General features: G+C 37.2%; 1 protein-coding gene and 1 pseudogene across 1 annotated transcript in view; one reads left to right on the forward strand and one right to left on the reverse strand.

The window, feature by feature from the left end:
• The window catches only part of DNAH14 (dynein axonemal heavy chain 14), a 376422-nt gene that overhangs the window by 192685 nt on the left and 165771 nt on the right, over window positions 1–17966 (forward strand). Inside the window, exons 36-37 of the mRNA XM_074385260.1 lie at window positions 6–95; window positions 10882–11016. Of these exons, the coding sequence (XP_074241361.1) occupies window positions 6–95; window positions 10882–11016 (225 nt within the window). The remainder of the gene's footprint in view (window positions 1–5; window positions 96–10881; window positions 11017–17966) is intronic.
• LOC101031892 (14-3-3 protein theta pseudogene) lies at window positions 2190–2953 on the reverse strand (annotated as a pseudogene).

Here is a 17966-nt window from a genome sequence, read left to right on the forward strand (position 1 = left end):
TTTAGAAAGCAATATATACTGCAACTCAACAATTAGGTTTACAAAACTGGTCATCTCAGAAAGAGAAGATTATACAGTTTTATAATCAACTTCAGGTAAGTATAAAATGGCATGTTAGCAATCCTTTGCCTGTGTTTCAATAGGGATTAATAAAATCAAGAGCAAAAATATAATAATAAAAGAGATGTTACAGGTATATTTTTTCAAGTAAAGTGATTTGTTAACTATTAGTCAAGATTTTATTCTTTGACCTTTACATTAACTCAACAAATATATGCTTTCACCTTCATCTTTTTAATACATACACATAAAAACCCTACAAATATAAAGCAAAATATTCTGCATTCCATTGCTATACCTTCTTTGAATTTCCTGTCTTCCATGAATGAACCATTTGGATAAACATCAGAATGTGCACTTCCCTGATTACTTGTAAGATTGTGTATCCTTTTTTATGCTTATTAGCCATTTAAGTTTTCTGTGAATTGCCTGATTATGTCATGTACTCATTTTTTAGTTGGATTGTTTGTTTTTCTGTCAGCAAATGTATAGATTTTTCATTATGCATTTATATACCATTCTTCTTCTTCTACTTCTTTTCTTTTTTCTTCTTTCATCTTTCTTTTTCATCTTCAAGTTAGAGGCTCACTCTGTCACCCAGTTTGGAGTGGAGTGGTACAATCATAGCTCACTGCAACCTCCAACTCCTAGGGCACAGACGCATGCCACTGTGCATGACTAATTCTTTTAATTTTTGTAGAGGCAAGGTCATACTCTGTTGCCCAGGCTGGTCTCAAACTCATGGCCTTAAGCAATCTTCCTGTCTTGACCTCTCCAAGTGCTTGGATCACAGGCACGAGCCACCATGCCCAGCCTATATCATAATTCTTTGTTGGTTATGTGCATTGCAAATAAATTCTCTGAGTCTCGGCTTTTTTTGTTTTGTTTTGTTTTAAGATGCCCACTTTATTCCATATAACACTTAACCAGATATGATTTACCTCTGAGGAAGAGATGGCCCATGAGACTGATCTATAGTAAAACACTCTAGAAAATACAGTCCAATTTTAAACATTTCCAGGCATCCCTAGACAAGGGTGTCACAATGCACAATGCAGAAACATAGGTATCACTACTAGATTTTACATGAAAGGGAAATATCAATAAACTTAAGAAAGTAGTAAATTCAGCTGTCCCTTAAAATATGTGTATGCAATTGTTACAAAGCTATAGTAAATGGTTTATAAAATATAATTTATTTTATGTTACTCTGCTGTTACATAGGGCATAACATTTTCACAAGGCTTTTTTGGGACTACAGTAAATGATTAGCAACACACAATAGTGGTCCAACTTTCTAAATAATAATCACTAGACAAACTGGACACCCTCTCACATGTGCACAAATCTTCATGGAAAAGTAGTAAAGTTTTAGACTTGGACTTGTATACTTTATTTCCCCTTTCTAGTGTATTAAGAAATGATATGCACTTTAATTTGCCAAAAGCAATGCTTATATTCTGGCAGCAATATGCTACTTCTATTACATAGTAAAGTGAATATCAGAACTACAAAGGCAGGAGGTGTAAGTCAGTTTTTATTGGGAAGGGAGGTTGTCAACTTGAACAGCAGCAAATAAAAAGTGAATAAGGAAACTCCCTGTTGCCACAGATATACATGACCTCCTTATGTGATTATAGGAGGCATTTCAATTTGTTACCCCTAGCCAGAGATGGCAAGTGCTTTCCCATTCAGCTAATACTTCTGAATTTCTACTAAAAAGGAATACATAAAGAGTATGGAAATGTTGCTTATTGAAAAGAACCCCCTAAGAGCAAGGGAGGGAATGTAGAAATTGAAGTTATGTGGAACACTCTTCAAATTATAATTAACTACATTTTCATATCTTCACAGTAATACGAAACACAATCACTTGCAGAACTGGTTCAGATTGCTTAAATACCAAATACATTTTTAGTCCTCTACGTAAGTGTTTAGAAGTTATTTATGTTTCTGTAAAATGAAGCTATTAATACTTTCTACAGCAGTAACTGCACACCAGGAAGGCCAAGACAAACACAAATCAAGGAATGAAGTTTTCCCAAAGCTGCAGTGTGAAAAGACCATAAGCAGTTGATTCCATATACATGAATGGGTTTCTTTGCTATAGGAAAGTGGAATAAGGAATGGAGATGTGTAAAAAGGTTTCTTGAAGGAAAGAAGGATAAAACCCTGTATGGATTTAGTTTTCAGCCCCTTCTGCTGCATCACATTCTTCTCCTGCACTGTCTGATGTCCAAAGTGTTAGGCTGCCTCTAAGCAACTGCATGATGAGGGTGATGTCTTTGTCTGAGTCTTCATTCAGTGAATCAGGTTCAGCAATGGCCTCCTCAAAAGCCATTTTAGCCAGCATGCAGGCAAGCTCTGGGTTATTAAGAATCTCATGGTGAAATACAAAAAAGTTAAGAGCAAGCCCCAGGTAGGTTGGGTGTGTGGGTTGCATCTTTTTCTTGCTTATATCAAATGCCTCTTGGAAAGCTCCTTGGGAATTATCTATCTGTTTTTGATCATCACCACATGCAACTTCAGCAAGGTACTAGAAATAATCACTCTTCATTTTCAAATAGAAGACTTCACTCTCTGGATTAGTTACATTGGCTATTATTTATCCAACAATTCCAGGACAGTGGTACAGATGGATCCTGGCTCGGACTCCACTTTCTCCTGATAGTCCTTAATCAGCTGCAATTTCCTGTCAGAGGTGTCGGTCTTCTGCTCGATGCTCGAGTTGACCCTCCAGGTGGACCTGCAGCCCCCAACCATGTTCTTGTAGGCCATGGAGAGCAGGTTACACTCCTCATTGGACAGATCAGCACCCTGCTTGGTCACTGCCTTCATGCAGGTGGCTATGCTGTCGTAGCTTGGCCTTCTTGATCAGCTCCATCTTCTCCATGGCTGGCCCAGACCAGTGCGGGCGAAGGGCGAGGAGTGTGAGGGCGAGCGCCCACCTGGAGCAGGAGGAGCCTGGAGAGGTTCACATCTCCATGGCTGCAACGCGAGTCCAAATCTTGGCTTTTTAGAAATGTCTATGGTGCTCAGTTGTGAAAAGACATTTTTAATGCAGAACATACATTTTTATAAATATTTTTACCTGTCTTTGAAAAGATATTTACTATAAATTTTTCTTTTTCTATTTTTTTAATCATACTTTAAGTTCTGGGGTATATGTGCAGATCTTGCAGGGTTGTTGTGTAGGTACACACATGCCATGGTAGTTTGCTGTCTCTATCCCCCCATCACCTATATTAGGCATTTCTCCCAGTGTTATCCCTCCCCAACATCCCCACCCCCTGCCGTACCTCCCCAGCCCCTGACCTTCCAAAAGACCCTAGTGAGTGATAGTCCCCTCTCCGTGCCCACGTGTTCTTATTGTTCAACACCTGCCTATGAGTGAGAACATGGGGTATTGGTTTTCTGGTCTTGTTTCAGTTTGCTGAGAATGATGGTTTCTAGATTCATCCATGTCCCTACAAAGGACATGAACTCTCCTGTTTTATAACTGCATAGTATTCCATGGTATATATGTGCCACATTTTCTTTATCCAGTCTGTGTTTGTTGGACATTTGGGTTGGTTCCAGGTCTTTGCTATTGTAAACAGTGCTGCAGTGAACATACGAGTACATGTGTCTTTTTAATAGAACAAGTTATAATCCTTTGAGTATTACCCAGTAGTGGAATTGCTGGGTCACATGGAATTTCTATTTCTAAATCCTTGAGGAATCGTCACATTGTCTTCCACAATGGTTGAACTAATTTACACTCCCACCAACAGTGTAAAAGTGTTCCTATTTCTCTATATCCTCTCCAGCATCTGTTGCCTCCAGATTTTTTAATGATTGCCATTCTAACTGGTGCGAGATGGTAGCTCAATGTGCATTTGATTTGCATTTCTCTAATGACCAGTGATGATGAGCATTTTTTCATATGTTTGTGGTCTGCAAAAATGTCTTCTTTTGAAAAGTGTCTTCCTTTGCCCACTTTGTATGTGTTTTTTTTTCTCGTAAATCTGCTTTAGTTCTTTCTGTATTCTGGATATTAGCCCTTTATCTGATGGGCAGATTGCAAAAAGTTTTTCCCATTCTGTTGGTTGCCAGTTCACTCTAATGATTGTTGCTTTTGCTGTGCAGAAGCTCTTTAGTTTAATTAGAACCCATTTGTCTATTTAGGCTTTTGTTGCCATTGCTTTTGGTGTTTCAGTCATGAAGTCCTTGCCTGTACCAATGTCCTGAATGGTATTACCTAGGTTTTCTTCTAGGGCTTTTATGGCGTTAGGTCTTATGTTTAAATCTTTCATCCATCTAGAGTTAATTTTTGTATAAGGTGTAAGGAAGGGGACCAGTTTCAGCTTTCTGCACATGGCTAGCCAGTTTTCCCAACATCATTTATTAAGCAGGGAATCTTTTCCCCATTGCTTGTTTTTGTCAGGCTTGTCAAAGATCATGTGGTTGTAGATGTGTGATGTTATTTCTGAGGCCTCTGTTCTGTTCCGTTGGTCTATATCTCTGTTTTGGTGACAGTACCAAGCTGTTTTGATTATTGTAGCTTTGTAGTGTAGTTTGAAGTCAGGTAGCATGATTCCTCCAGCTTTTTTTTTTTTTTTTTTTTTTTTACTTAGGTTAATCTTGGCTATGTGGGCTCTCTTTTGGTTCCATATGAAGTTTAAAGTGGTATTTTCCAGTTCTGTGAAGAAGATCAATGGTAGCTTGATGGAGTTAGCATTGAATCTATAAATTATTTTGGGCAGTATGGCCATTTTCATGATATTGATTTTTTCCATCTGTTTGTGTCCTCTCATTTCCTTGAGCAGTGGTTTGTACTTCTCCTTGAAGAAGTCCTTCACGTCCCTTGTTAGTTGTATTCCTAGGTATTTTATTCTCTTTGTAGCAAAACCATGCTGAATAGGTGAAAGCTAAAAGCATTCCCCTTAAGAATTGGAATAAGACACTGGGCACGGTGGCTCAAGCCTGTAATCCCAGCACTTTGGGGGGCCAAGGCGGGTGGATCCCAAGGTCAACAGATCGAGACCATCCTGGTCAACATGGTGAAACCCCATCTCTACTAAAAATACAAAAAATTAGCTGGGCATGGTGGCACGTGCCTGTAATCCCAGCTACTCAGGAGGCTGAGGCAGGAGAATTGCCTGAACCCGGGAGGCGGAGGTTGTGGTGAGCCGAGATCGCACCATTGCACTCCAGCTTGGGTAACTAGAGCGAAACTCCATCTCAAAAAAAAAAAAAAAAAAAAAAGAATTGGAATAAGACAAGGATGCCCACTCACCACTCTTATGTAACTTAGTACTGGAAGTCCTAGCCAGAGCAACCAGGTAAAAGAAAGAAATAAAAGACATCCAAATAGGAAAAGAGGAAGTCAAATTTTGTCTCTTCACTGATGGCGTGACTCTATACCTATTATGAAAAAAAAACCCATAGCTGAAAGATTCCTAGATCTGATAAACCAGCAAAGTTTCAGGACACAAAATCAATGAAAAAATATTAGTAAATCAGTAGCATTTTTATACACCAATAACACTCATTCTGAGAGCCAAATAAGAAACATAAACTCATTTATTATAGCCACACACAAAAATAAAATACTTAGGAATGTATTTAATACCCAGATTTAGGCCAACCTGAAATATTTATCTCAATCATACCTACACAGTTTCCCAGGCCCAAACCATTGAACAAATTTCATAAGCCTTGAGAATCTGCCTTAGGAAGCCAAGAAGATTTCCCCTTATTTCTGTATTGACCATTCTTCTTGGCCTCAGAGGCATTAATGCAGGTGTAGAAAGATTTATTATCAGTTGCACAGAATTTGCCTTGGCAAGGAGTAAATGTGTAGTGCAATTCTAATCAGCCATAACAATCCTGGCCAATGAATTGAGGCTCATCTGAATACCATCCAAGATCAAAGTGATGTTTCCTTAAGCACTGGATGTTTAACGCTCTTAGAACCAGCTCTACAGTGCAATTGCATTGTTTATAGGATGGAGATAAGTTAATGCCTCGCTTCTACATAAGAAATGTAATCCTTAAGGAACACATGGTACCCTCAAAAGAGAAATGGTTTTTTACATTTGATGGGGTCCCTAAGTGGAATCTACTACATAAGTTCAAGGTTGGGGAAGGTACAGGTTGACAGCACCTCCCACATGGGTTCTCAGTTCAGTCCTAATAATCAAGTTTAGTTCATGTATTTGGAGTGACTGACCGTTGGCGGGCAGTCAGTCCAACCTGATCTGTTTGCCATGCCGTCACCCACATAGCATTTGCCTCTATTTCACAGAATGAGCACCACAGAATGAACAGTGGAAATAGGGGTGGGGAATATAGCCAAGTGTGTTGACAGGTGTTCTGCATGACTGACGCAAGTGCTAAGCCACCTCTGTGGTTTCTGACAGACTTTTCAATATTCATTATTAAGGGGAATAATGATTAAATTGTAGTCAGTTCCCACTGACAGGGGATGGCAGTCCCAGAAGTCAGTTATATTAAAGGCTCCTTTGATAGTTTGGGATAGCTACATCAGGGCATTTTTCTTTCAAAGGAAGGTTAGAGGGATAGTTATGAAAGACAAAAGATCTTCAGTATTCCTTCTACTCCCCATACCTCCCAGAGACAGATATTTTCTCCCTAGGTGTCTGTTTTTTTGCTCTCCTTGTACTGTGACAAAAGTAGTATGTCTCATTTCAGTAGTTTTGTGGGGTTTTTTAGACAGGTCTTGCTCTGTTGTTCAGGCTGGAGTACAGTGGCATAATCATGATTCACTACAGCCTTGATTTGCTGGGCTCAAGTGATTCTCCTGCCTCAGCCTCCCAAGGGACTACAGGTATATGCCACCATCCCCAGCTAACTGTTTTGTATTTTTTTAGAAATAGCATTTGCCATATTGCTCAGGCTTGTCTCTAATTCCTGGACTCAAGCAGTCTACCTTCTGTGGCCTCCCAAAGTGTTGGGATTACCAACGTGAGCCACTGCACCCAGCATTGCAGTAGTTTTAATCATAGTTATTTTCCAAGCATCCCTTACTTGCACCCACACCTTTTATCCTGAAGGGCTAGATGCAAGATAGACAAGGATATTTTTATAAAACTTACAAAGAACCATTACATCCTCCTCTTTGGTCTGCTTGGGCCACTGTAGAAAAATTAATCCAGCAGTGTATTCAGCCAAGTACAGTAGTTGTCCTATTCTTATAATCTAATACTGATACAGGAGTTAAGAAGAAATCACTTAGGCAGATAATAAGGATATGGGAGTCCTCAGTAAGGCTTTTCTCTATAAGGCAAAGCTGCCCCAAATCATTTTCTAACAAAGAGCAGCCTGTAAAGTCAAGCTGCAGACATAGACAAGCAAGCTGGGAGCTTGCAGAGTGAATGCTGGTAGGAACTAAGGACTAGACATGTTCAAGATGGCAGTTCCATCTTCCCTTCTCTTTGTCAGCCACATGTACTTTAAGGAGCAGGCAGGATGGTGATGATAAACTGGAAAGCCCATTTCCATAATAAGGTTAGGGTGGGGTGACCAGCCCTCCCTGCTCACTATGTACCTGATCTAACCAATCTGTGAGCACTATGTAAATAAGACACCACCTCCTCAAACCTGACTATAAAATTTGGCACATTCATTGCCAGCTGGTCCTTTTCACTCCAAGACCCCTTTCTCTATAGGGAAAGCTGTTTCTCTACCTATTAAACCTCCGCTCCTAAACTCCTCATGTGTGTCCATGTCCTAAATTTTCCTGGTGTGTGACAACAAACCTCAGGGTGTATACCCCAGGCAATGTAGCCACTTCAATACCATATCAATCCAAGATAATTCAGGTAGTTAAACCATAATTAAACTCAAATTCTCTAGGCCCCATTTTGGTTAGCCTGCCACCTGGAATATGTACAAACAGGGGTGACCTGGGTTGTCATTGGGGAAACAAAGAAGCATCATGCTCAGAAAGGTTAGGACTGAATGCCAGATTTTCAAAATGGGTGTGTATAATACCTCATCTCTTTCATACTGCTCATTACCCAGGAAGCAGATGAAAGGAAATGATTGCTTTCTGAGGACACTCATATTCAATGACCAAACTTTCTTGGTAACCATCAAGGGACAATGGTGTAGCTGGAATCAGCTGATTGGACTGGTCAGTGAGGCACCATTGATGTCCCCAAGAAAAGGGATTAAAGATTTGACATAGTCAATCTACCAAGAGTATGTGGGAGTCATGCCCTGTTAGGGCTTCCGTCACTCACTGTAAGACAACTGCATCAGCTTTTGGCAGGTATCATATGTCTGGTATGTAGTAGTAGATTCTGTATCAGAAACATACAGTTCTTTATTTTGTACCAGTGTAGGATGGTGAACATGTTGCAGTGTCCAGTATGACATATCCATATAGCAATTAAGACAATCTGGGTAGGACAGACTCAGCCTACTGAATCTGGACAATCTTATCAAATCCTCGCCATTGGTCCATTAGCACTTACATAATTTGGTCAGTAGCCATCATTTGTTTCCATAGTTTACAGTTCTGAAGAAAGGTATCATTGATCTTCTAGTCTGTGATTTTCCAAGTGACAGACCAAAAAGCTAGTTTACTGACAAGCCCCAGCAGTCATAGTTCTGCCCACTGAACAGAGTGAATACGTCTGCTTTTGATTCTTCATGGCAGACCCTGAGGCTGAACAGTGAGAGTCATCAGGTTTCAGCTCAGCTGACCCATCAATAAATCAGACCCAGACATTTATGGAAATCTTTGTGAATCCAGATCTCCACTGAGCCAGCAGTTTTGTTTCAGGCAGTAAAGTTAGGAATAAAGTTTACCTGGAGGGATAGTTGTCACTCTTTCATGAATCACCATGGCCAAGCTAGCTGCATTCTTGAATATACAAGTTCCACTGGATTAGGTTTTTTGGACTCTTCTCACTTTGCCATATATAGTGGCTGGGACTGTCAGATCAGAGAAACACAAGGCCTCTGTGAGGGAGATAGTAGCATAACTGAAAATATATTTTAGCTTTATCCATATTTGATTTTATTGTATTATATAATACCTGATTAAAAACAATAATTCCTTTAATGCTGTTAAAACAGTCCAGAAGAGACTGTGAGAATCCAAGTATGTTAATACAGACCACTATAACAAAATAACATAGACTGGTTAGCTTAAACAACAGATATTTATTTCTCGTAGTTCTGGAGACTGGGAAGTCTAAGATTAAGATACTGGCAGATCTGGTTCCTGGTGAAACCCCTCCTCCTGGTTTGCAGACAGTTACCTTCTTGCTGTGTCCTCACATGACAGAGAGAGAAATGGAGAGAGAGCGCTCCAGTTCATCTTTCCTTTCCCTTTCCTTTTTTCCCTTTCTCTTTCCTTCCTTCCTTCCTTCCTTCCTTCCTTCCTTCCTTTCTTCCTTCCTTCCTTCCTTCCTTTCTTCCTTCCTTCCTTCTTTCCTTTTTTTTTTTTTTTTTTTCTAGTCAGGGTCTCACTCTGTTGCCCAGGCTGGAATGCTGTGGCGATTGCGGCTCACTGCAGCCACCTCTCAGGCCCAAGTGATCCTCCTGCCTTAACCCCTTGAACAGCTGGGACTACATACATGAGCCACCAAGTCTAGCTAATTTCTATACTGTTTGTAGAGACAGGGTTTCGCTACATTGCCCAGGCTTATCTTCCTTTTCCTTTAAGGACACGAATTCTACCATGGAGACTCTACCCTCAACCTCATCTTACCTAATTACCTTCCAAGGGCCCCACTTCCAAATATCATCATACTAGGGGTTAGAGTTTCAACATATAAATTTGGTGGGGAGTAGGGGAGACACAAACATTCAGTCCATAACACCAGTAAAAGGCATTTGTGGTTGGAATGGAGAGAAGATGAAACCAAATCGTTTTATAGGATACGAGGGGATGAAAAAAAAGCAAATATTCTACATTGGACAATTGGTATATAATGGTTTTATTTACTAGATTAGGGAAATAAGAGAAGCAATAAGTTTGAAAATAAGGTATAGGTTGGATTATGTTTGACAATCATATAAGACACATAGAAATGTTTAGTAGACTATTTGAAATTTGACTCTGGCACTTAGAAACCAAAGACTAGGGAAAATGTATAAGTTAGGAAGTATTAGGATCCAGGTCATAGTTAAAGACCAGATTGTTGAGATTGGATAGGGACAATATGGAAGAAAGAGACAAGAATGAATTAGGGAAGATTAACATGGAAAGGAGAATCAGGGCTCAAGAAGAGAGAAGAAAAGTATAAGAAGAAAAGAGAAGTGGAAAATGAGATAAACTCTTAAATGTCAATAAATGAAAAGTATTCTTTGAATTTTAAAATTAGATTTCTGGCGACTTTAGCATTAGCCTAGTCAATGAAAGCAGAAGTCAGATTACAATGGATTCAACAATAATTTGAAGGATTAATCAGTGGATATAGAGATGTATTTATAAAAAAACTTAAAATTGGGCCAGGCGTGGTGGCTCACGCCTGTAATCCCAGCACTTTGGGAGGCCGAGGCAGGTGGATCACGAGGTCAAGAGATCGAGACCATCCTGGTCAACATGGTGAAATCCCGTCTCTACTAAAAATACAAAAAATTAGCTGGGCATGGTGGTGTGTGCCTGTAATCCCAGCTACTCAGGAGGCTGAGGTAGGAGAATTGCCTGAACCCAGGAGGCGGAGGTTGCAGTGAGCCGAGATGGCGCCATTGCACTCCAGCTTGGGTAACGAGTGAAACTCCGTCTCAAAACAAACAAACAAACAAAAACAACAACTTAAAATTGTTAATGAATGAATAAATCTGTAAATTTTGTTTTAGGTTTGTGTTGGTGTAATGTTAGTGGGCCCAACAGGTGGAGGAAAGACAACAGTCAGAAAAATTTTGGAAAAAGCATTAACACTGTTACCAATTGCAGACTTCTTACCAGTTGCAGAAAGAAAGTTTTCTTCAAAGGTAAGTGTTTTGTTAAATATAATGTTTCTCTATTTGTTCATATTTTATCTTACACTTTAGTTAATGTTTTGTGTTCCCTTTTTGTTGATATTTTCATTACTTATTAAAGTTGTTGCTAGGAATTTTGTAGTTAAGAATCATGAGTGGAATTTTTCAATTAAATCTCAAACTGGTCATTACCAGTTTTTTTAAAAAAAACTATTGTATATTTATTTTGTATGTAGACACCTTAATAAATGAACTTGTAATTTCTGATTTTTTAAGGTATCAATTGAATTATCTTCAAATTAAAATAATTTTGTCTCTTTTTGACTATTTATATAACTTCTATTCTCATCTTAATGAATTAACTTTCCAAGACTATGTTAACTATAATAGTTGTTCCTTACTTTACCTGGAATGTATTTAATATTTCTTCACTTAATATGATATTTGATCTTGGTTGCTGATAAACATTCCTTTACATACTTTGGAAATTTCTATTTCCATTACACTTTCGTTTTTTGGCTGTTGGAATTTATTAAATTATATTCAGCATCTTTTTTTTTTTTTTTTTTTTTTTTTCAGACGGAGTTTTGCTCTTGTTGCCCAGGCTGGAGTGCAATGGCGCGATCTCGGCTCACCGCAAACTCTGCCTCCTGGGTTCAGGCAATTCTCCTGCCTCAGCCTCCTGAGTAGCTGGGATTACCGGCACGCGCCACCATGCCCAGCTAATTTTTTGTATTTTTAGTAGAGACGGGGTTTCACCATGTTGACCAGGATGGTCTCAATCTCTTGACCTCGTGATCCACCCACCTCGGCCTCCCAAAGTGCTGGGATTACAGGCTTGAGCCACCGCGCCCGGCCCTAGCATCTATTTTTTTTATCTTTTAACTGGTTAATGTAATAAGCTGTGTTGATTTGTTAATGTTAACTTGTCCTTGAATTTCTTGCATATTGTCTTCTTAGTCATGATATATTTTTATTCAGTGTAAAGTCAGACTTCACTAAATAGTATATACTTCAATTATCTTCTTTATTTATTGTTGGTAACATATTCCAAAAATTTAGAAATTCAGGTTTCTGGTTATGTAGATTTTTTTTCAGTTAGTGGGAAATATCCTGCTTCATGATGATACATGTAGTAGTTCATAATTTTTTCTCTTTTTTCTCCATGCAAATTTTCCTTCTTGAAAAATCTCAATGAGTTCTTATGCAATTATTGTAACTAATAAAATGTGAATTATCCCAGCAATAATAATAATAACTAATATATATGGGCTACCTAAAAAGGGCCAAGCAGGGTGCTAAAACACTTTTGCTTGAATTATTTAATGCTCACAACAACTGTAAAGACAGTAATTTACTTTATTAAAAACAGTTTTTTAAGTACAAAAGTAGCATGTATAATTGTGAGAAATTTGGAAAATAAAATATGAAGAAATAATAATCACCTAGAATAATAATAAAGTAAAATATGAAAACATTGTACTGTATTAGCTTTGATTATTTATTCTATACTAAATATATTTTGAAATAACTGAGATAGTACTATGTATAAGAAATCTTAGTTTTTCCAGCCTTGGAATTTTCACCTAATATTATATGCTAAGAATTAACCTCATGTTATTAAACATTTCTGACAAATATCCCAATTACTGTATTCTGTATATATGAGTATACTATAATTTATTTAATGATTTTCTCATGTTTAATAGTTTTAAGTCTTTGTTTTTCTAAGTTATAACTGTAATAAACATACTTGGGATGATGGTAGGGCCTGAGGTAATGAAATTATTTTGATCATCCTTCTTATTTTATGACTTTCTTCTCATTGGTCTGTTCAAGACCTTCTTTTTGTTTTAGTTCAGTTTTGTTTAATTTATTTACTTTATTTCCTTATCTTTCTTTTCCCGCCTCATCATAGGAACACTCCTTGCTCTATGCCTTTAGATATGTGTGTATCTTTAAAAAATTTTATACCCAAGAATGTAATTGCTGGTTGGCAGGGTATAAGTTCACCATATACTGCCGGGTAAAATTAACACAACATATGGTTAACCATTTTAAAGGGTACATTTTGGTGACATTTAATGCATTCACAATGTTGTGCAATTACCACCTCTCTCTAGTTTCCAGATATTTGTATCACCCTGGGAGAACACCCCTTTCCCATTAAGAAATCACTCCCTATTCTATCTTCCCATTCCCTGGAAGCCACTGATTGGCTTTCTGTTTCTATGGATTTGCATATTTTGGCAGAGATGTATCTATAGATATATATCTGAACTGTTTCTACCTTTTGGGTGTAATGAATATTACTGTTGTAAACATTTGTGCACAAGTTGAGTGGACATATGCTTTCATTTCTCTTGGATAGATACTAGGAGTAGAATATAGGTAAAATATTGGATCTTATGGTAAATCTGTGTTTGGCTTTTTGAGGAACCACCAAAATGTTTTCCACAGGAATTACATATTTTAATTTGCCATTAGCAATGTATGAGACTTTCTATTTCTCCATATCCTCACCAACATTTATTATTTTCCACGTTATTTTCTATTCTAGTGAATGTGAAGTACTCTCATTGTACTTTTGATGGTTGAATGCCTTTTTATATGCTTATTGGCCATTTGTGTATCTTCTCTGGAGACATGTCTGTTCATGTCTTTCTCCATTTTTAAATTAGATTGTTGTCTTTTTGTTGTTGAGAGTTCTTTTTTTGTAGTCTAAATTCTGGGGTACATGTGCAGATCTTGCAGGATTATTACATAGGTACACACATGCCATGGTGGTTTGCTGTCTCCATTCCCCTGAGCCATTTCTCCCAGTGTTATCCCTCCCCAACCTCCCTGCCTACTGCTGTCCCTCTCCTAGTCCCCACCAAACAATAGACCACAGTGTGTGCTGTTCCCCTTCCTGTGTCCATGTGTTCTCATTGTTCAACACCCAACTGTGAGTGAGAACATGCGGTGTTTGGTTTTCTGTTATTCTGTCAGTTTGCTGAGAATTATGGTTTCCAGAGGCATCCATGTCCCTGCAAAGGGCATGAATTCATTGTTTCTTATGGCTGTGTAGTATTCCATGGTGTATATGTGCCATATTTTCCTTGTCCAGTCTATCATTGATGGCATTTGGGTTGGTTTCAGGTCTTTCCTATTGTAAGCAGTGCCACAAGGAACATACATGTACATGTGTCTTTAAAATAGAACGTTTATAATCCTTTGGGTATATACTCAGTAATGAGATTGCTGGGGTAAGTGTTCTTCTGCAATGTTTTTTAGTTTTCAATATACAAATCTTTCTACTATCATTAAATTTATTCCTAGGCATTTAATCTTTGAAATCCTTTCTTATTCCTGATTTTAGGGGGAAAGTTTTTAGTCTTTCACCCATGGAATATGGTGCAAACTGTGAGTTTCATAAATACCACTTATCATGTTAAGGGAGTTTCCTTCTTTTCCTAGTTTTCTAAGTGTTTTTTATCATGAAAATGTGTAATTTTGTTAAATGCTTTTTCTGTGCCTTTTGATCTAATCATGTGGTTTCTTTCCTTTTTTTTTTTTTTACTAATGTAGTGTGTTACATTTATTGATGTTCTTATGTTGAACTACCTTGTATTCCTGAGATGAATCGCACTGGTCATGGTATGCACCATGTCCTTTAAATGTGCTGTTGGATTCCGTTTGTTAGCATCTTTTTTGAGGATTTTTCATATATATTCATAAGGGCTATTGGTCTGTAGTTTCCTTTTCTTGTGCTATCTTTGGGTATGGTATCATAGTAGTACTGACCTCATAGAATGTATTAGAAAAGTGTTTCCTAGTTTTCTTTCTTTTTTTTTCCCACAAGATCTTGAGGAGGATTGGTGTTACTTCTTCTCTAAGTGTTTGGTGGAATTTATCTGCCATTTGTGGTTGGTCCGTTCTTTGTTGGAAGTTTTTGATTATTGAGTCAAACTATTTGTTATGGGTCTTTTGAGATTTTCTATTTCTTCTTCATGTGTTTTTAGGAACTGTTCATTTTATCTTGCTTGAAAACAACTTTGTTTTACTTTCAAACTGTGTATTTGAACTATAGTCTTTGGGTCTAAAGTCGGTCTCTTGTATGCAACATATGTTTGGATCATGTTTTTGTCTATTCACTGTGACAATTTCTTCTTTTAATTGGTAAGCATAATCTATTTTATTTTGATTACTGATGATAGACTTTTGCCTTTTTGCTATTTTGTTCTGTGTCTTCTATCTTTTTTGTTTCTCAAATTCCTCCAAAATTGCCTTTTGTGATTGATTTTTTCCTAGTGTAACATTTGGTCTCCTTCATTTCCTTTCATTTTTTAATCATTTTAAAAATAGTTACCTGGGAGACTACAGTTAACATCTCTTAGGGTCTGAATTGTTTTCCCCCCTCCAAAAAAAATTTTGTGTGTTAAATCTCCAACCCACAGTACCTCAGATTATATCTCTACTTATTCATGGGGAATACATTCCATGACCTCCAGTGGATGCCTGAAGCCACAGACAGTACTGAAACCTATATATGCTATGTTTTTTCCTATACATACATATCTATGAGGAAGTTTAATTCATAAATTCAGCACAATAAAAGATTAACAATAAAAACTAATAAAATAGAACAATTATAAAAATATGATGTAATAGAAATTATGTGAATGTGGTCCCTCTATCTCTCAAAATATCCTATTGTACTGTACTTCAGCATTCTTCTTGTGTTCTATCAGTCTGATAACTGAGATGATTACTGAGTGACTAATAAGCAGGTATTTGTGTCCCAGTTGGGACAGAGCCAGATGGTACAAGATTTCGTTAAACCTCTCAGAATGGCATGAAATTTAAAATTTACAAATTGTTTGTTTCTGGAATTGTTTATTTCTAGAATTCTAAAAATATTGAATTTCTAGAATTTAATATTTTTGGATTGTGGTTTACGACAGGTAAATGCAACTGCAGAAAGTAAAACCGTAGAGAAGGGAAGATTACTGTATATTTGGAGATATAACCTTTAAAGAGATGCTTAAGTTAAAAAGAGGCTATTAGGGCAGGCCTAATCCAATTTTACTTGCATACTTACAAGGAAAAAAAAATTTACAAATACAAAGAAGTATCAGAGGTGTGTGTATGTACAGAGGAAAAAAACACATGAAGACACAGTGAGAAGGCAGTTATTGGCAAGTCAAGGAGTGAGGTTTTTGGAGAAATCAAACCTGCTAACAATTTGATCTTAGACTTCTACTCTTGAGAGAAAATAAATTTGTTGTTTAAGTTACTCAGACTGTGGTATTTGTTGTGACAGCCCTAGCAAACACATTAACTACCAATCCAGTAGAACTGATACCAACTTAACTTCAATAGCTGTAATTAATTCTGCACCTACCCAGCTCTGTTCCTTGCTTTATGTTGTTAATGCCACAAACTATAACTTTATATATTGTTTACCCATTGATGCATTATTATTGTCTAAGCATTTATTTTTTTAATTATATAGAAAAAAAAGAGAAGCTACAAATCAAAAATAGAATAATACTGGCTTTTTTATTTATCTTAACCAGAGATCTTTGTTTCTTCCTATGGTTCTGAGTTACTATTTATTGTTTTTTTCATTTGAGCCTGAAACATTTATCCCTTTATTCATCCCTTCAGCATTTTCTGTAGGGCATGTTTCACAGGGATGAACTATTTAGCTTCTGTTTCTCTGAGAATATTTTAGTTTCTCCCTCACTTTCAAAGGATGATTTTACTGCAAACAGAATTCTTGGTTGACAGTTTTGGGTTTTGTTTGTTTCTTTTAGCACTTTCTATCATCCCATGCCTTCTGGCCTTTGTGCTTTCTGATGAGGATTGACGTTTAATCTTACTAAGGATCCCTTGTATTGCCTCTACTGCTTTCAAGATTTTGTCTTTGGACATTAATAATTTAATTATAACATATGGATCTTTTGGGGTTTATTTTTCCTGGTGTTTGATGAGTTCTTGGATGTGTAGTTTATACCTTTCATTAATTGGAAAATTGGGGGCCAGTATTTCTACCAATACTTTTTTCTACTTTTTCTTCTTCTAGGATTGTCATAATGTATAGATTGATATACTTTATGGCATTCCATAGGTCTCTTGGACTCTGTTTATTTGTTTTATTCTTTTTTCTTTCTTCTCTTCAAATGGGTAATTTCATCTTCTCTAGCTTCAGGTTTGCTCATTTTTTTTTTCTGTCTGCTCAAATCTGCTGTTGGATGCCATTGTTGATTTTTTATTTCAACTATTGTATTTTTTCAGCTCTATAAATTCTATGTGGTTCCCTTTTACAATTTCTATCCCTTTAATGATAGTTTCTACTTGTTCTTACACTGTTTTCCAGTTTCCACATACTTGCTCTGTGCTGGAGTGGTTTTTTGACAGATTAGTAGGGCCTGCTCTGAGCCTAAAAATCAATCTAAGATGAAAGCTTCAGTTCTTCTCAGGTCTTTGTGCATACATCTCAATGCATATGGCTTTCACAATTCCCCTGTATGAAAGTCTTAATTTCCCAAAAGTTTTACTAAAACTTCTCCCTGAGGTCTTATGTGGTCTGTCATATGTTTCCACCTGTAATCTTTTACCCTAAGCTTCCATGGGTCTGTAATCTCTCTGAAGTGTCTGTCAGTTTTTCTGCCTGAGATCTGAGATACATAAAATGAGAACAGAATATATAGGCAAGACAGGTTAAAATATTGCAAATAAGGTTTACTTCAGTGCCAATTCTGACCTTAAGCTTAAAAGTGTATTCTACTCTCACTTCTATACTCAACCCTGTCCCCAGGCACATTATATCCTAGTTTTTGCACTGTGTTTCTGGATTAGGCACAGATTTTTTTTGGGGGGGGTACTGATTATAGTATTATGATTTTTTAAAAAGAATGATTTGTATATTATAGCTAATTTTAACAAGTCAGTTTTTACTGTTCCTCGCAATTTGC

Source organism: Saimiri boliviensis, chromosome 14 (assembly GCF_048565385.1).
Source record: "Saimiri boliviensis isolate mSaiBol1 chromosome 14, mSaiBol1.pri, whole genome shotgun sequence".
In the NCBI taxonomy this organism is placed as follows: domain Eukaryota; kingdom Metazoa; phylum Chordata; class Mammalia; order Primates; family Cebidae; genus Saimiri; species Saimiri boliviensis.